This window comes from Sarcophilus harrisii, chromosome 1, assembly GCF_902635505.1.
Source record: "Sarcophilus harrisii chromosome 1, mSarHar1.11, whole genome shotgun sequence".
Lineage (NCBI taxonomy): Eukaryota > Metazoa > Chordata > Mammalia > Dasyuromorphia > Dasyuridae > Sarcophilus > Sarcophilus harrisii.
In genome coordinates, this window is record NC_045426.1 from 90,023,561 (window position 1) to 90,044,658 (window position 21,098).

At 35.6% G+C, this 21,098-nt stretch overlaps 1 protein-coding gene across 1 annotated transcript in view; it reads right to left on the reverse strand.

The window, feature by feature from the left end:
- The window catches only part of CCDC12 (coiled-coil domain containing 12), a 72,098-nt gene that overhangs the window by 19,213 nt on the left and 31,787 nt on the right, over positions 1–21,098 (reverse strand). Inside the window, exon 2 of the mRNA XM_003762934.3 lies at positions 9,609–9,673. Within this exon, the coding sequence (XP_003762982.1) occupies positions 9,609–9,673 (65 nt within the window). The remainder of the gene's footprint in view (positions 1–9,608; positions 9,674–21,098) is intronic.

Consider the following 21,098-nt stretch of genomic DNA (forward strand, 5'->3'; position numbering starts at 1 on the left):
GAAGTGAGAATTAGTTCAATTCTGCTCTTGTTTCCAAGGACAGAACAGGGAGAGCAGAGGAAGAGACAGAACTATATGCAAATTTTAGCAGGTCCTAAAAAACATAAGGCAGGATTGGGGAGCAAAATGTGCACTTTCTTCTAATATTTTCATTAATCCCTCACTTCACTGTCTGAATCAAAATAAATTCTTTCAGAACAGGAATGCTTGAATCTGCCTTTGTTCTATTGAAGCACTTTCTTATATTATCTGATATGCTTCCCACACCCAATAAATCCTCAATAAATTATGCTAGTGGTCAAAAATTAGACCCTTAAATACTCCTGGTGACTCGCAAAGGCCAGCCAGTGGCTAAGAACAGGTACACATATAGTTACTGTTCTGATCACTCAACGTCTCCAGGAGAGAATCTGAAACACATGCAACAGGGTCTAATCATATCTACAACTGCAGTTCTAATCATACTCTCATCAACTTCTTCTAGATTACCACTCAGGTCCACCATTTCACTAAAGCTGTGCTGCTGCCTTTTTGATGGATTTGTGAAAGAAATTGCAGGTCCTATCACTAGAAGAGTCTCCTAGCACACTGCCTATAAGCTACTAGATTAATCACCAACCCAAACAGATACGGATTTGGAAAGGATAGTGATTTCATAGTCCCTCGTTGCCCAGAATTCCTATGTGTGAAGTCCCAAAAGCAATAAGCAGCACACTGAAGGTCCACGCCACCCTATAAAACAAAAACCAAAACTGCCTTCTATTCTAACGTCAAAAACTGGCTTCTCAGCAAATCATGTGACACAACTGCAATCAGTGATCCAAAAAGAAAAGATATCAGAGAAAATAAAAATGGGTAATATAGCAGGAAAAATAAAGGAGTAGAAATCAGGAGACCTGGGTTCCAATTTTAAGTTCTGTCACCAACTAGACTTGAGACATTGAGGAAATCACCTATCTTCCCTAAATCTCAATTTCCTCACCCATCAAATGAAGGAACTAGATCTCATGATATGTAACGTCCCTTACAGCTCTGATTCACATGTCTCAGATTTGAAAACTTTATAATGGTGATAACAGTAACTGAAAGGAACTATCCATAGAACCCTAAGCCCCACCCTGTTACTATTATAGATCAAACAACAATGCCAAGGATCCATATGATCAGGTCTGTGTACCAAAAAAACAAACAGAAATGGTTATATGCCATTCCCCAACAAAAAAGAGTGCTTTATAAAGTGCCAACTAAAGTTAGGTAGCCCTAACCTGTCCTTTTACACATTAACTTCCTCCCACTTCTGACTTTTCTAGTTTAATAAATTTAATATTTACAAGCATCTCTACTTCACTGTTTTGCTAACACTTAAAACTCAATGTATCTAAAACAAATATCATCTGTCTTTTTTCTCCTTTCTCTCCTTTTCTAAATCCCTCTCTACTGTCAACTACAGTCTGTTATGGAAGAGCTTTTGGGTCCAACAGAAACTAAAGAGGGACTGTGATAGAGAAAAGTTCCAGCCAATAACTGCAACTTAAACTAAAAAAAAAACCACAAAGACAAGTAAGATACTAAAGAGGTCCTTCCACTTAGCCTGAACTTTGTTCCCTAATAATTTTTTTTACCCTTCAACATTCTCCTTGAGAATCAAGTGAACGTATTCTCACAGGTATGCTACAAGGCAGGACTTTCAGAAGTACACAGCGTAATCTGCCCCCAGGGATAACCAAGGGTCTGCTTATGATTCAGGGAATATTTTTGCCTTAAGTACAATTAATTGTTTACTTATTTTTTTCAGCTCTCAGGGGTTCAGCACCAGGACTAGGATGCAAGTGTCCAGATTTTCAGCCTAGAGTTCTTTCTATTACAGCACATCTTGATTAAACATTAATATTTTCCCCTTTTTCTTCTGTAGTTCCTTTCTCATACTTGGTGATAAGATTTTATTATGTATGACCAAGGAAGAGCAGGTGGTCTTCTTCTTGTCAACAAGTTGCCACTCAGAATTTCTCCCCTAAGCCCTCAATCCACTTCTCTTGTTTTCATAAGCACCAACAAAAATATTAGCCAATGAGCATAGTATCATCATATGATCCAAAAATATTCAGAAGTGAGAAATGACTAATTTTTACTATAAAAATTAAGAAATAATTCCAGTATGCCAGGCATCAAAGTCTCAAAAGTACTGAAATGCAGTCACCTGGGATAGTTAAGACTGCAACTACACCAAGAAAACCATCCTCTATAGTGTGAGTTTTCAGAAAGATTAGACTATCAGGTAATTAACACCTTAAGGGGTTTAAAAACTTGGGCAGGGCTGGACTGGCTCTGAGTGATATGGAATCAGCAATTAAGTCTCACAAGTGGAACTTGAAAATGGAATGAAGATCAGTCATGTGGCTTGAATAGAAATGATCAACTGATTTCAATGCTGACAATAAAAAGGAAAGTGTTATAATTTGTCCTATAGCAAATGATACTCAATTTAGTATGTGAAACCATTGCCAAGACCTAATCTGAAGAGCCTAATGTCCAGTTATGAGATTCCTAGACAGGTGAGAAGAAAAAAAGTGATAGGAAAAATGTATTTTGAAATAGCTGGTGGAGCTCAGCAACTGAAACAGTAAGAAAGAACTTCATGACTTCACTGCAGATCAGGAAGACTAGTCACACCTGAATAAATCCCTCTGCTTACAGTCAGCAGGGGGAAGCCATCACTGGAATGAACTCCCAGAGCCTGGGCTAGATGGAAAGCATTGCTCCTGCTACCTGACCTGCCCCACAACAGGTCTTCTGGGAGCTTGATCTCATGAAGTCATAAATTCTTTGCAGACATAGCCCAACATTGAGTTGTAATTGTAAGAAAATGACGAAGTACTAAAATAAAGATGATAATTAATTATAAGCCATGGGCCTCCTGGTTCAAGCACAGGTCAAGCCTCCCTCCCCTTCAGATTCCATAACCAATGGAGATAAAATCAGAGAATTACAGAATGTTAAAGGTGGGAGAAACCTTAGACTTATGAGATCATGTAGTCCAACAATTTTCTTTAATAGGTGAACAGATAATATCCATAACAAAGATTCCTTGCAGAAAAGAGATGGTCTTGCACATTGCACAAGAGAATCACCACAGAGAAGGAAAAACTATACCATTAGCAGAATTAGGCAGCTAGCTGTAAACATAAGTGCATTTTCTATATTCTAGGCTTTCACAAACTTCTTAAAACAGAACAACTGAGAAACAATGAGGCAAAACCGATTATTGGAGTAGGAAGGAAAACTATGGAGGAAGGCAGGAACCATCAAGTACAACCTAAAACATAATGGGAAAAAGTATAGCTGAGGTCACAGCTAAAGAAAAAGAAAAAATTGGCTTTTATAGTTATTTCTCAGGAAGCTGTCTAAATGGCCAATTTGGATAATTCAAGCAAAAGTATCTTTTTAATCAAATTCTCTGAGTAATGTGGCTACTCAATGTTGGCCTGGAAGGGAATATGCTTTCCCCAAAAAGGTTTGTCCTAAATATTAAATCTCTGGATTCAGGCACATGATGCCAACTAACCTTTGTTCAATACACAGCAAAAGGAAGACAATCAGCAAGAGCAAAGAATGTTACTCCTGTAAAACACACACTACACACTACACACACACATTCTCACAACCAGCAAAGAATGTTACTCCTGTGAAACACACACTACACACACACATTCTCACAACCAGCAAAGAATGTTACTCCTGTAAAACACACACACACACACACACACACACTACACACACACATTCTCACAACCAGAGGATGAAAGGGAAAAAGAATCTAATAAAAGAAAGCCTCTACCCCGCCCTTCCATAATCTCCACCCAACACAACCTAATCTTTCACTGAACTGATGATTGCTTGCTTACTCTATAATACTATACCTTTTCCCACAACCAGAAGAGATAAATAATAATTCCTCCTTTTTACTCCCCACCTAGAGAAAAAAAGGAAATTGAGAGAAGGGGAAGAATTAAACTTCTTGATTCCTTCTAGAACTCAGAAATAAAATTATTTCTTCCAATCTTTCCAGAATAATCTTTTAAAATCACAAATATGGAAATATGATCATGTCATTCCTTTTTAAAAATATCTTCAGTAGCTCCCTCTCACCCACAAAGAAGTTTGCTTCAACAACAGGCATTCAAACATCTATAATTTAGCAAAAGCCTGACCAGCTTCATTTAATATTATTCCTCTCTCAATCATCTTTTGTCCAACCAAACTCAACTTTTCTCTGCTCACTCAAAACACTGTTACTTTGTTCACAATATCCCCTTTCCTTGTTGAACTCCACCCTATCAGGAAACTGAGGCTCATAGAAGAAAAGTAAAAGTAAAAGAGTGATTTTAATCAAGTTTAATACAAGTATCAAGTATTCCCTTGGCAGAAGTCCTGGGAATCTGCCTTTGTCGGGCTATGATTACTTGTATTTCATATATAAATCAGAATTACCTAGATAGGAGTTCCTAGAAAAACTATTTAAATAGCAAGAGGAGAGAAAAACCAGAAAAGGACTAAGTTACTTTCTATGTTTATGATACTACGAGTCTCTAATAAGTCTTTTGATTTCTTTTTTTAAATAATAGATGGTCATCAATTAGGGTATAGCTAAACAAATTGTGGACCATGGATGTGAAGGGTATTACTGTGCTATAAGAAATTATGTGTGATGAATACAGAAAGGCATGGAAAGGCTACATGAATTAGCACACAAGTAAAAAGAGTAGAACCAATAAAACAATAAGTAAATGGAAAAAACAGCCACACACCAAAAATCAAATGTGAATGTAACAATATTCTAAAGATCAAGCCTAACTCAAAAGAAGACATTTGAGACGACACCCCCAATCCATCCCTTTATGGAAGTGGGAGATCTGTATGTATTATATATTGCACATATTTGGGGGATTTTAATGTATTGACTAATTAGGACAATTTTCTCCTTTTTTCTTGTTTCTTTAGTTATAAAAACATTATTTGCTAAAATATTTTTTTGCTATTATTATTTGCTAAATAGAATGGCTCTCAGGGAGGAGGAAGAAGAAAGATACAGGAAAATGCTATGATGATATAAAAAAACAGAAGACACCAACGAAAACTTATTTTTTAAAAAATTTAACCCAAACTATCCCTAATGTACTTAGGCTATATTAGACTCACTCAATTTTTCCTAAATTCATAAGAGAGAAGGATGAACTAGATAACCTTTATAGGGTCTCCTTCATATTCCAATGATGCTGAAACTTTTCAAACTGCCTTCTAATTATTTCCTAATATTTTCTCACCTATTTTTTTATTGTCCTCCTCTATTTCCACCTTTGCATGGATGTCATTTCATTTGGTCTTATCAAGTTTTTCATGGAATTTCTCTATTTCCTGATCCTCTACATTATGTATTTGGCACACAAGCTCCAATTTCATAGTGGCTTCTCAGCAAATAATCAGCATAAACAACACAATACCAGATGGCCAGATGTCTCATGAAATCATGGTCCTTTATTGTCTTTGGAACATAATAAAATCAACTCCACCAAGGAGGTGATTGGCTCTCCAAGGAAAATCTATATGCTAGTCTTCAATTTAGTTGCAACATTCTTTTGTATTCCAAATAGGCTGATTTCAGAAAAGCCTGGAAAAATTTATATGAACTAATGCTAAATGAAGTGAGCAGAACCAAGAGAACATTGTACTCAGCAATAACAAGATTGTGTGGTGATCAATTGTGATGGACGTGGCTCTTTTCAACAACGAGGTGATTCAAGGCAATTTCAATAGATTTGTGACAGAAAGAACCATCTGCATCCAGAAAGAGAACTATGGAGATTGAATGTTAATCAAAATATAGTATTTTCACCTTTTTGTTGTTGTTGCTTTTGTTTTTTTCCCTTTTGATCTGATTTTTCTTGTACAGCATGATGAATATGGAAATATGTTTAAAAGAACTGCACATGCTTAACCTTTATTGGATTGCTTCCTGTCTAGAGGAGTGAGGAGAGGGAAAGGGAGGGAGAAAAATTTGGAACACAAAGTTTTGCAAAGGTGAATGCTGAAAATTTTCTTTGTATATATTTGGAAAAATTAAAAGCTATTAATAAAAAAATTCTTTTGTCTTTATTTTATTTATAATGAGAATGTCAAGACAGATCTTGATTATAATCCAATAGTATACCTACCTGCAGCAGTCCCATGTCACTAGACAAGGCTCTCACATTCCACATACCAAGAACTGAGTAAAGGTTTATAAATAGTCTAAAAACTATTTGATTCTTAGTGGTCATTTTTTCCACCTCTCCGCATCATCACAGAAATGAAAGGTAGCCACAAAGTATTAAGGGCAATTTTGTTATGTTTCTTTGTTTCATGAGTTGCCATGGTCAGAAAATAAGTGGACTGGCCTATCAGTGATGAGCATCACCATATTTAGCTTTTGGTCGACCAAACAACAGACAGAGCTGTGGCCAGGACAACAATTAAGGCTTTTCTTTATAACACATCAGAACCTGCCAAAGTTGTACTCTCCAAGCATAATTCTTCAAGAACCCAATTACATAGCATAATGAGTTATTAGAATGGGTACTTTGTAGGTTTTACAATAATATGCTGAAGTACTTTCATATTGGGATAGGTAGGTGAGGTGCTGTCCCTACATTAAATGGCCCAAGTCCATTAGGTTTTTTGGATTTTTCATATCTGTTTTAAACTCTTGTTGTTGCTAGTTGTGCCTACCTCTGGCTTCTCTTATAGGAAAAGAACATAAGTCTCTACAACCATATTCAAATGAACAAATGGCAATGTTATTTCATATATTATCTACATGGTTCTATGAGAATCTTATAAAAGACCACTCAAAAATGGTTTTTTATTTTTATTTTTCTTCCCCTAGAAAAGATACAATCTTTCTCTATATTTTCAGACTCTTTCTACATACATCAGTATTTTTCTACATATAATACTACACTAAAACATACATATTCTATTCATAGGAAGATCTTTTGGAGATTCTGTATTTATGTCTACTTATTTATTTTAGGCACTTCTTAAAAAACATTAATTATCTAATTTCCCAGTCTACAGAAGCTAAGAAGCAACAAATTGGAAAGAAAAGGTGGCTGTAAGAGAAGGTTGCTAGAGGTAGACTGTTCTTATTCTTGGGAGCAATGTAGAAATAGAAGTAGATTTGGGCAAGGCTATGTGAGTTTAAATCTCAGCTCTGCCCCTTAGTACCTGGTTTGAACTTATGCAAATTACTTTTTTTGTGTCAGATTTCTCTTCTGCAAAATAAGGAAGTTGAGCTCAGTAAACTCTTAAGGCTTCTTCCCATTCTATGATCCTCTGAAGTCTAAAATGTACTGAATAAGAGATCTTCATTAAGCAGAGTGAAAAGAAATCTTCTCTGTAAGACCTCAACGAATTCTATTCCAGCAGATTAAAATAATCAATGCTACCCAAAATGACTCAGAGTTTTCAAGCAAAGATTATATTATATTCCAGATCATCACTAAAGAGGACAAAGGAGCATGTTTGTTTCTTGTTTCTTAAAGTGTTCACCTTTGAAAAAATGAACAATTATTCTCAAAATTCATGTGAAGGCACTCATTTCCCAATACACAAGAAAATCAGTGTTGATAGATGTGATTAATAATTTTTGTAGGAGCAGAATTAATTGATAACAAGAATTCCTTTTACTTTTAAGATTCTTGATGATTACCTGATTTAATTCTGCCTTTAACACTTGAGTACTTGTGTGATAATATGCAAATGAGCTAACTTTTCTAAGTATCATTTTCTATTAAATACATTTGTAAAAAATGAAAATAAACTTCCTGAAATATCTACCTCCCAAGGTGTTGTGAGAAATCACTGAATTTTAGTAATATTCGTATGTAGATGTGGCTATATATATAAAACATATATGGATATATTATTTATATATATATAATCATATATGATATATATAACATGGATATATATATTCTTATATTGATGTAGATATATATCTTCTTAACTCATAGAGGCAGTAACTATGAAATGGAAAGGTCAGTATACTAGAAGTCTAAAGAAATGGGTTCAAATCCTGCCTGTGCCTGTGAGCATGTGACCCTGAATCTATACCCTGAGTTTCAGTTTCATCATCTATAAAATGGGAAGAATAATATTTGCATTACTAACTTGACAGAATTACAGTATCAAATTATACATTTGTAAAAATACTTTGTAACCCATATGATTCTACATAAATGTCAGCTATTATTATTATTCTTTTTACCTATAAGTGCAATATATTGCACTATATAAGGAATATACAATATATTCCTTAGGGATACAAAAAAGTTATCTGCCATTCAAATTGACGCACACAGAAGCCCATAGCATGAAGGTCTGGAAAAAAAATAAGTAAAATGCAAAATTAAATCCTCTAAGTAAGTATCCTTCAGGCCACTACCATTACCTCCATCACTACAGAATATTAAAAGTAAAGATCCCTTTGAGATCATCTGCTTTATTGTTGGTGGAGTTGTGAACGAATCCAACCATTTTGGAGAGTAGTTTGGAACTATGCTCAAAAAGTTATCAAACTGTGCATACCCTTTGATCCAGCAGTGTTACTACTGGGATTATATCCCAAAGAGATTATAAAGAAGGGAAAGGGACCTGTATGTGCACGAATGTTTGTGGCAGCCCTTTTTGTAGTGGCTAGAAACTGGAAACTGAATGGATGTCCATCAGTTGGAGAATGGCTGAATAAATTGTGGTATATGAAAATTATGGAATATTACTGTTCTGTAAGAAATGACCAACAGGATGATTTGAAAGGCCTGGAGAGACTTACACGAACTGATGCTGAGTGAAATGAGCAGGACCAGGAGATCATTATATACTTCAACAACAATACTATATGATGACCAGTTCTGATGGACCAGGCCATCCTCAGCAACGAGATCAACCAAATCATTTCCAATGGAACAGTAATGAACTGAACCAGCTATGCCCAGAGAAAGAACTCTGGGGGATGACTAAAAACCATTACATTGAATTCCCAATCCCTATATTTATGCACACCTGCATTTTTGATTTCCTTCACAAGCTAATTGTACAATATTTCAGAGTCTGATTCTTTTTGTACAGCAAAATAACGTTTTGGTCATATATACTTATTGTGTATCTAATTTATATTTTAATGTATTTAACATCTACTGGTCATCCTGTCATCTGGGGGAGGGGGTGGAGGAGTAAGAGATAAAAAATTGGAACAAGAGGTTTGGCAATTGTTAATGCTGTAAAGTTACCCATGCATATATCCTGTAAATAAAAGGCTATAAAAAAAAAAAAAGAGAGAGATCATCTGCTTTAAGGACCAGAAAAAAGAAGTTATTTGCTCAGGGTCATACAACTCATTTAATGGCAGAATAAAGATTAGAAGCCAGACGTGGGAAGGAGAGAAATGAGAACATTTAGTAGGCTATAACATGGTTTAAATCATCTGAATGCTTTGCTTCAAATCATACAATAGGTCACCATATAACATGCATTACCATATATCACAAACAAGCAAACAAAAAACAATCTATTACCTGTGTTTCTCACCTCCTTCTTCTTCTTTCAAAACTTTATTTTTTGGTTCCTCATCTTCTTTATTCTGCAAAATGGAAAACCCCCAACTAAGTTTAATCTTTGACTTTGGAACTGCAAATGACCAAAACATAATTGTTACAGATAAAGTGAGGCACTTTCAACATTTAGCAATTGCTATGTTTCCTTTGTTTACTAAGTCTGATAAAGTAGGGATTGGATTCCCAAGCTGGTAGATTAGAACCTGCTTTCGCTACTTAATTATGGCAAGTCACTTTCTTCCTCTGGGTCTATTTTATTCTCTTTGTAAGTCAGTAATACTTCCCTTCATACTCTCACCCCACATCTACCAGATCTGAGCATGTCCTGTCCTTTTAGCCCCTTCTGCTGGACATATCTTTTCCTAAAGGGCAATAAAAAACAAATGCTTCTGGTTGGTCCCAAGTGCTTCTTGACCCTCATTGATAGAACATTGTAAAGATTACTGGCCAATGAGAAACCAAAAACTGCCCACTCAGATCTTTAAAGGAAGAGGAAATTAGCTTCTACTTCCCTACTTCCTCTCTTCTGAGGGTTGGTCAGTTTTCTGACTCCCTGTCCCCATTCCTACATTACAGAAAGACAGAAAGGCTCACCATCTGGGTGAGCCTGAAACTTAATTTCAAAATCCTACCTGCTTCTTCTACTTTGTGTGTTTCTTTCCCTGAGCATTAGTTGCCAAGAATAGTTCCAAGATGGACATGTCCAACTTCAGTGACTACCTCACAGACTTAAGAGATCTAGGGTTATTTAGAGATTCCAGGTGACTTCAATTTGTTTTGTTTTGTTTTTTTAATTGTAGCTTTTTATTTTCAAAATATACACATGGATAATTTTCAACATTCACCCCTATAAAACCCTGTGTTCTAATTTTTTCCCTCCCTTCCCCCCACCTTCTCCCCAAGTTGGCAAGTGATCCAATATATATTAAACATGTGCAATTCCTCTAAACATATTTCCACAAATATCATGCTCCACAAGAAAAAAATCAGACCAAAAAGGGAAAAAAAGAGAAAGAAAAAAAATGCAAGCAAACAACAAAAAGAGTGAGGATGTTAAGTTATGTTTAAAAAAAAAAAAAACCAAATGACTCCCTTCACCACCTCAACTCAGAAGTGCACATTGACAAATAAATACTTAAAACATAAAACAGTAACCCATAACTCCTAAAACATGAAATATTTTCTGTCCTGAGTAGCTATTTTATTTTTTTCTTGACTCATAATACATTCAGATCCCACAATTCTCTCTGAGTGCAGACAGCTTTGTTCATCACAAGACCATTGGAACTGGCTTGAATCACCTCACTGTTGAAAAGAGCCACGTCATCAGAATTGATCATTGTACAATCTTGTTGTTGCTGTATAATCTCCTGGTTCTGCTCATTTCACTTAGCATCATCAGTTCATGTAAATCTCTCCAGCTTTCTCTGAATTCATCCTCTTGATCGTTTCTTATAGAACAATAATATTCCATAACATTCATATACCATAATTTATTCAGCCATTCTCCAACTGATGGACATCCACTCAATTTCCAGTTATCAAAAGGGCTGATTTTTTGCACATGTGGGTCCCTTTCCCTCCTTTAAGATCGCTTTGGGATATAAGACCAGTAGAAACACTGGTGGATCAAAGAGTATGCACAGTTTGATAGCCCTTTGGGCATAGTTCCAAATTGTTCTCCAGAATGGTTGGATTATTTCACAACTTCACCAACAATGTATTAGTGTCCCAGTTTTCCCACATCCCCTCCAACATTCGTGAAATCAGGGAGAATATTATATTCAACTTCTTAAGTTCACCTAATAAGGAGGATTTACCAGAATGAAGGGGAAATCTTGACTATCAATACTTTTTTTAAATGGAAAAAAAAAAGTAATTTTGAAACTTACATTAATATACAACACAAACTAAGCTAACAGAGTTAGCAAGCAGCAGGGCTAAGGCTTTCAATTCTTCACAGAATCTATTGCCAAGTGTTGTTCTATGGATTATTTCATAAACAAAATTAGAATTTGTCTCATGAAAATTCTGAATTTTTATGTTTTAAATTAGGGGAAGAATTTAGTTGTTTTCTTCTCCCTAAGTCAAATTTACATCTTCAACCTTATAGCAATACAACTGTTACCAAATGAAGTTGCCAAAATGTAAATAATACAAAGTTTGTCACATAAAAGCAAAAAATTAGGAACTATGCATTCCCTTTGATCCAGCAGTATCTCTACTGGGCCTGTATTCCAAAGAGATCATAAAAAAGGAAAAAGGATCTAAGTGTACAAAAATGTTTGTAGCAACCCTTTTTGAGTGGCAAGGAACTTGAAACTAAGTAGATACCCATCAGTTGGGAATGGCTGAATAAGTTATGGTGTATGAATGTTAAGAAATATTATCATTCTGTAAGAAATGATCAGCAGGATGATTTCAGAAAAACCTGGAGAGACTTACATGAACTGATGAAGTGAAGTGAGCAGAACCAAGAAAACAATGAATACAGCAGCAAGATTATGTGATGATCAACTCTGATAGACTTGGCTCTTCTCAACAAGGAGGTGATTCAAGTTGATTCCAATAGACTTGTGATGGAGAGAGTAATTTTCATCCAGAAAGAGGGCTGTGGGAACTGAATATGGATCACAATATAGTATTTTCATCGTTTTTGTTGCTGTTTGGTTTTTTTTTTCTTTTCTCACTTTTCCCCTTTTTGATCTGATTTTTCTTGTGCAGCATGATAATGCTACATACAGAATACAAGAACTGCACATACATAAGCATGCATACAAGAATTATACATGTTTAACATATATTGGATTACTGGCTGTTTAGGGGAGAGAAGAGGGGAAGTCAGGGAGAAAAATACGGAACACAAAATTTTGCAAGGGTAAATGTTGAAAACTATTTTTACATGTAATAAAAGTTTATTATTTTTTAAAAATACTAATAATTTCAAATCCTGCCCATAAATCCAGAAGTCATGGACTGCCACAAACTAGAGTTCAAATATATCCCTTCAGCACTTATTATATAAAATACACTTTTGTTACCTATCTTCCTATACAAGTACAGTTCACCAATAAAGACAATGTTATGCTTTAGTTGGAAGGGATTTTGACTGCTATCCTATTCCTAAAAAAAAAAAAAAAAAGATTTTTTTTTTTTTTAATTTTTATGATGTTCCAAGCCAGTGGTCTGGATGGAATCTTCTTCAAATCCTTTAATGAGAGGGAGCTTACCCCATCCCTGGGGCAGCCCATTTCATTTGCAGAAAGATATGTTAGTAACTTTTTCCTAAAACATACCTAAATATGCCTCTTTGAAATTTTTAGCTTTCTTTCAAAAACAAATCAAATCCCTTTCCTCATGACAATCTTTAGATAACAGAAGACAGCTAGCATGTTTCTCCAAATCTCCTCTTCTTCAGGGTTAAAAATCCAATTTTCTCAACCAGTTCCCTCATGGCATAAATTCAAAGCCCTCAACTTCTGGTCACTATGCTCTGGACAATCTCTATTGAATCAATTGCCTTCCTAAAACAAAATGCCCAAAACTAACAAAAATATTTCACATATAATCTGAGCAAAGGCAAAACACAGCAGAACCATCAGCTTTTTTATCCTTATATGCCTTCAAAACGTAGGTTAAAGTCATGTTAATTTTCTTGGATGTCATTACACAGAGTTGACTCAAAATGAGCCGGCTGTTCACCAAACTCCACATCTTTTCCAGAAGAAATGCTAACCAGTTGATTGCCTACCTAACCTTGTATTTGTGAAGAAAAAATTTTGAATCCAAATTAAATTATTGCGTTACTTGATTAGAGCCAACATTCTAGCCTTTTTTAATCATGACTGTCTTCCAGTGTTTTACTAACCCCTCCCAGCTGTATCATCTAGAAATGTGATAAGCCTTTGCTTTAAGCCAAGTCTCCATATGCTCATCAACCCTCCCCTCTCCCACCCTGTGGACCCAGCATGTGCCCTTACCACCCATTATTTTAAGAGACCACCAGCTATGCTCCTCTTTATGAGTAATCTGCTCATATTAGAATGCAAAAAGGGAGGAGCCATCTCCTTTGCTGTATTTGTAGCCCCAGTGTTCCATACAGTGCCTGGAACATAGAAAACATTTAATAAATGCTTTATCTACCTACTGATAAAAATATTAAGCATAGGGTCAACCACAAATAGATCAGATTCCTAAAAAATTCCCAGGGACATTATTCTAAGATGATATTCAAACAATGATGACTACTCTTCGAATCCTATCATTTAAGCATTCCAAATTCATCTTACTAGAATATACTTAACTCACTTGTCCATGAAAACAGCAAAAGAAATTTTATCATAACTGCTAAAGTCTAGATAATAGCACTGAAAGGCAATAGAACTATGACTGATGCTGTGACTACTGATAACTTCAATGAAATTCAGGTAAAGCAGACCCTTTTCTCTCTAAATAGATTATGGTTTCTGACTATAGAATAAAACAAACTGTCAGACACAATCAAAGCGTTATTTTGTTTTATCTAGCTAAACTTCTTGAAGGGACAGGCATGAGAAGAAGCACCCACTGTAAAGTGACGGCCATGTATTTTTTAAAACAATCATCAAAAAAAAAATCTTGTTGTTCAACCATTTCAGTCATAAATGACTCTCCCAAATTTGGGTTTTCCTGGAGTAGTTTGCCATTTCCAGCTAATTTTACAGATGAGGAAACTGAGGCAATGAGCGTTAAGTAACTTGTCCAGTATCACATAGCTAATAAGTGTCTGAGGTCAGATATGAAATCAGAAAGCCCTGGCACTTTATCCACTAAATTGTATACAGAATTCCCCTAGTCTATCAGATTAGCAATCTTGTCAATAAAGGTTGGCCCAGGTTGTTCTTGATGAAGTAAGGCTGGCTCTCTGTGGTTGGTTACAGGTTCTTTTTCTAAATATTTACTAGCCATCTCTTTAATTATACATTTTAGAATTGTTCTAGGAATATAAGTTAAGGTTGCTGGTTTACAAAATGGAGATTCTATTTTTCTCTTATACCTTTTTAATGAGCTTGGTTTCGTGGAAACTGATAACGGTTTCCTGAGAAGAAAAACCAAAGTTTGGGTCAACATTATGTCCTTGGAAGTAGTTATTTCTCCCAGGTAGAATTTTAAATAAAAGCCACTTCCATCTGCTCTGGTTTCAAAAACACTCAGTTAATTTCAAAACAACAAAGTAAAGACCATATCCTAACAGTTACCTGCCTTTTGGCAGGGATATGGCAAACTCTCTAACAGCTGTCTCACAGCCACCATCCACCAGGGGCAGTTTCCCTTAAGAATCAAACCTAACTCAAAGTTCAGGAAGTACACATTGTTCATAGATTCATGATTATTTTCCCAAAGAGAGTAAGAAGTGTTTTGGAACACAGAAATGCTTACCTAATGGAGTTCATCCTATCAATTCTTAATTAGCCTACAAGGCACTCTCCAGGGCAAAGATGTTTGTCCTTTGAGAGCAGACAAGACTGAATTTCTGAAAATACACAATAGCAAATAAGATAGTCCAGCATCTGAAAAAAATACAGTACCACTTTCTTCTGAATTGAAGAGATATGTCTGACAACCTGCCTTGCTGCTCTGGGAGGTTGGTGAAGGGATTAGGGAGGAGAGACACACACATCTCTGGGCCCCTGAATACAAGCTACACAATAGAGAGATGAAGACAGTTGCAATACATCTCATAGATTAGTAAAAGTATAAAACAACAATCTAGACTACACACAGGCACGCACATATGTGTGTGCACATAGGCATATACCTTACACCTTTTATCTACATTCATTCTTTTGGCTTAACAAGAAAAGGTTTCCATAGAAGTAACCCCTAAACTTCACCTCAAAAGAACCTAAGGATTCCAAAATTAAGGAATAATATTCCAGACATGGAAGACTACCTAAAAAAAAAGGACACCAAAATAGGAAAAAGGCCATCCACTTCACAAAATAACTATTAGATCAGCTTGGCAGGAATGTATGGTGTATTAAGGGTTATTATATGTACTGAGTAAGCCTAGAAATATAGATGGCAATAAAACTGTATAGGTTTTTAAAGCTGAGTTTATATTTTACTCTCCAGACACTGGGAAGCCTCTAAAGACTTTTGAACAGAGCAATGACATAGGAAGTTTATTTGTCAGTGGTATAGAAAATGATCAGGAAAAAGGAGAGACCAAAAGTAAGGAAGTGAATTAGGAGGCTATTAGAACAGTGTGAGAAAAAGTCTACAGTTGGATAATGGTCAGTAGTCGGGTAAGTAGATAACTGGGATGAATGACAAAGAAGAATCTCTAAGTCACTGAATATGGGGTCTGAAGAACAGAATCAAGAACAATAACTCCAAAGTTACTCCCAGACATAGGCGAGTTGCTGTGGGTGAGTTAACCACCCCCACCTCCCCACAGACAAGGAAGCTGTGGCACACACTTAAGAGAGAATGAATCCAAGAAATGTCTTTTCTTCTTGTTAGCTGCTCTGGCTTATTTTTAATTCTCTGTTTTTATCTCTCTTTTATCAGAGCTTCCACCAAAGGGGGCTATAATATAACTTTAGCAAACTGTTAGTTTAACTCCTCTAGCTCTGAGTGATCCACTATACTAGAAGGCTACTGACCACGACAATTATATTTTGAAGTATCCTCACACTTCCCTGATCCTGGACATTACTTTTTCTCAATGACACCTAAGACTGACTATAAATGGGGGAAGAAGGAATAAACTGCCACCAGTTTGCTTGCAGCCCTCTAAAAAAATTCCATCTCCAACTGCCTTTTATATATATCAAAATGGATCTCTAACAGCCATTTTATACTCAACATGCTCAAAACAGAACTCATCTTTTTCCTCAAAGTCTCCCCATCTCTTACATTCCCTATTATCAAAGAGGGCAACACCAACCTCCTACTCTCTCAGGCTCACAAGGAGTCACCCTGGACCCTCCAAAATATCTTACTCCCCGTCCCCCCAAGCTATTGCTAAGTCCTGTCAGTTTTATACCAGGAGCAATACACACACACTCCCAACTCAAAGAAGCCCAGTAGCCTTCTATTGCCTCTAAGATCAAATATAAAGAAAGCTCTTCAAAACCTAGCCCCCCCTTTTGCCTTTCTAGTCTTCTTACATATTAAGCGCTGGGCTTGACTCAGGCCACATTGATTTTGGAACAAAATAAGATATCCTTAGGTCATTCAACAGTTAACAAAAAGAGATTTATTAACCATTTGGCTAACCACAGCAGGACTTTAAACAAGAAGAGACACTGAGCACAACTAAAAATAATTTAGCTGAGTGAAGTTCTCTTATCTACATTAAGTATCTAGACACTTTCTGGAAGTCATGTCAACAATCTGAACCTTCAGGACTGATATAAGAAATAACTTCCTCAAAATTAAGAGCTTTCCAAAAGTAGAATTGGGCTGCTTTAGCAAATAGTAAGCTCCTCCTCAGTAGAGGTCTTCAGGAAAGCTTAACTACTCTATCAGACATAATAGAGAGAAAATATTTTTTCCAACTACAGACTAAAGTATATGGCCTCTAAAGATTTCCTCTTGTTAGTTTGTTTTCTTAATATACAATTTTTTTCCATCTACCCTTTTACCTAAACCATTTTTGTTGTTTTTTTTTTTTTTAAATAAGGTTCACTCTGACAGAGCCACATTCAGTAATGGCTTCCATCGCACTAAGTATTATTAATAAGGTCAAATTTGCCTCCAATTCACTTTGCTTGCTGCTCTTACACTGTGTTTGTACAGATAATGTAAAGCCAAAATTTTCTTACTGAGTCTATCCATAAATTTTCTGTTTCCTCCTGTGAATTTCTGGGTAACTGTACTGCTATTCTCTTTCCCACTTGATAACTAATCTCTGTCTAGTCTGCTGGGTGTATATACGTGAAGTTTTCTCTACCCCCACAAACTTCAATTCCTTTCAATTTATGACTTCAATTCAATGACTTATAAGAAAATTTTTTTAAAGCAGCAAAAAAATTTTTTTTTAATTCAAATAAAAGCAATAGAGATTGCTCTTGGGAATTGGGAAAAGAAATGAGAGCTATGCAAGGAAGTTAGAAAAGAGAGTTAATAGTTTGGTAAAAGCAATACAAAACAGTACTGAAGAAAATAACTCCTTAAAAAGTTAGAATTGGCTAAGTGGAAACTAATGATTATAAGACAATGAGAAACAATAAAACAAAGTCAAAAGACTGCAAACATTGAAACAAATGTGCACTATCTCCTAGGAAATATAACTGGCCTGGAAAATGAATCAAGGAGAGATATTTTGAGAATTATTGGACTACCTAAAAATCATAAACAACAATTGTTTTTAAAGTCATTATGGAATTCTTGTTGCGATTGTATCCAAACTCATTTTTGATTAGAGATTTTATTTGTATGTTTTCAAGTCACTGCCTACTGTGTTTGTACCTTCATCCCTAGCATCAAAGTAACTTTTTATGATCAGATTCTTTTTTTGTTTGCTCATTTCACACACACACACACACACACACGCACACACACACACACACACACATGCGCGCGCGCGCGCACACACACACACACACACACACACACCCCAATTTACTTTTAAATTTGAACTTCATGTTCTGGAGAGTATGTCTGGCCTAAGTTTCTGTCTTTTTATGCCCTGCTATCCTCACAAATAAGCCCAGACCTCTTTATGGAATGGCATGTGTAGAAAGAAATTCACTGCCCTCTTGGATATGTTCTCTACAAGTTCCTGACTCAGGTTGTATATGGTCGAGTTTCAGCAGGCTGCTATGAAATTCAATCACTATTAGCCTGCTAGAAGGTTATACAGATTCAGAGTGACTAAAGTGAGGGTTCTTCCTTAGTTCTGGTCTCCTTCTCTGGCTTATTTCATTGCAGACATCTGCATTAATGTCAGAACAGAGCCTCCATTCTGCTTTTAGGTTCAGAACAACACAGCTATGTTTCTGGAACTTGTTCTTTACTCTTTAAAAAGATAGTGTTCCTGCTCCTTTGTGACCCCTTTTCTCTACCCTTGAACTATGACTTGGAATTGGCTAATGGATAACTGAGTTGCCATATGCACCGATTCCCAGGCCCAGGCTAGGATAGAGATCCTCTGAGATCTATGAATAAGTGCTTCCTACTGTGATGTTCCCCTTATCATCCATTCCTGGGTGCCAAAACTCTCCCCTCCACTGTGGCAGCTCCTGCTGCCACTACTATCTACTGAAGCTGTTTGGCTCCTATCTCTGTTGTGCTACACTCCTGGCCAACCTCCACACAAATCCACAGACCTCCCTGCTTCCCTAGCCTCAAAAAAATGATTTACTGCGATTTTTTTCTTCATTTTCCTGATCAGAATTTGGTTCAGTGTGCTTTCTAGATTGTTATGAAAGAAACTGTGGAAAAGTTAAGGCAAAAATATTACCTCTCCCCTAACCATACCAGATCTAAAACTATATTATAAATCAGCAATCATCAAAACTATTTGACATTATGATCAATGGTTCTCAGCAGTACAGTGATCTAAAATAACTCTTACCTCCAAAGAAAGTTTTGATGGAGTCTTTATGAAGATTGAAGCATAAAGTTTTTTCACCTTTATTTTTTTTTAATTAAATTTTAATTGTTAAAAAGAAAACTATTTGGCACTGGCTAAGAAATAGAGCGATGGATCAGTGGAACAGACTACATAGGTACACAAGACACAGAAGTAAATGACTATGATAATCTAATTGTTTGATAAACCCAAAGACCCCAGCTTCTGGGATAAGAACTCACTATTTGACAAAAATTGCTGGGAAAACTAGAAAAGAGTATGGCAGAAACTAGGCCCAGACTAATATATTATACACACACACACACACACATACACCAAGACAAGGTCAAAATGGATATTTGATTTAGACACAAAAAGTGATACCATAAACAAATTAGAAGAACAAGGAATAGTTTACCTGTCAGAAGAAGAGAAGAATTATGTACAAGAGATAAAGAACAATACGAAATACAAAACAGATAATTTTGATAATACTAAATCAAAAAGGTTTTGCACAAACAAAACCAACACAACCAAGATTAGAAGAAAAGCATAAAGATGGGAAACATTTTCTACAGCAAGTGTTTCTGATAATGGCCTCATTTCTCAAATATATTCTTATAAATTTGACTCAGTAATCTGTATAGATCATTCCCTAATTGATAACAGGTCAATGGATGTGAACAGACATATTTCAGATGAAGAAATTAAAGCTATCTAAAGTTATATGAAAAAATGTTTTAAATCATTATTGATTAAAGAAATGCAAGCTAAAACAACCCTGAGGTACCTATCACCTCACACAACAATCAGATTGGCTAATATGACAGAAAAGTAAAATGACAAATGTTAGAGAAATATGGGAAAATCGGGACACTAATCAAAAGTAAACTGAACCAACTATTCTGGAGAGCAATTTGAAACTATGCCCAAAAAGCTAGACCCGACCCTTTGATTCAGCAACACAATCACTAAGTTTATATCCCAAAGAGATCATAAAAAAGAGAAAAGGATCTACATATACAAAAACATTTGCAGCAGCTCTTTTTGTGGTGGCAAAGAATTGGAAATTGAGGAGATGCCCATCAATTAGGGAAAATGTCTCAATAAGTTATAGTATATGAACACAATGGAATATTATTGTTCTATAAGAAATGATATGCAGCCCGATTTCAGAAAAGCCTAGGAACACTTACTGATGCTAATAACCAGAACATTATATACAGTTAACAGTAAGATTATATGATAATCAACTATGATAAACTTAGTTCTTCTCAGCAATACAATGATCTAAGACAATTCTAAAAAATATTTATGATGGAAAATACTATCTACATTCAGAGAAAGAACTGTGAAGTCTGAATGCATATCAAAACATACTATTTTCACTGGGTGTAGTTGTTGTTTTTGAGGCTTTTCCCTTTTGTTCTATTTCTTCTTTTCCAAGACTAAGAAATGCCTACATGATTGTACACATATAACCTTTCACAGATCTTAAGCGGGGGAGGGGGAAGAAGGAAGGAGGGAGAAAATATTTGGAACTAGAAATTTTATTTTTAAAAAAATGCTAAAACTATCTTTACAAATAATTTGGGGAATAAAACACTATTTCAAGAAAAAATGACACCTCTCACCTTGGCATCTGACTCTATACTCTTTACAAATATTAATTCACTTGACCCTCACAACAACCTTATGAAGAAGGTGCTATTATTATTATTCCCATTTTATAGATGAGGAAATTAAGGCAAATAGAAGTTAAGTAAAATTACTTACACAGCTATAAAACTGTATGAATTCAGGTCTTCCTGACTCTAGGCCAAGCACAGCAGGCATTAGCTGACAACTAATGAAAAGGCAAAGAAACAGGATATAGTGTCATTTGTAAG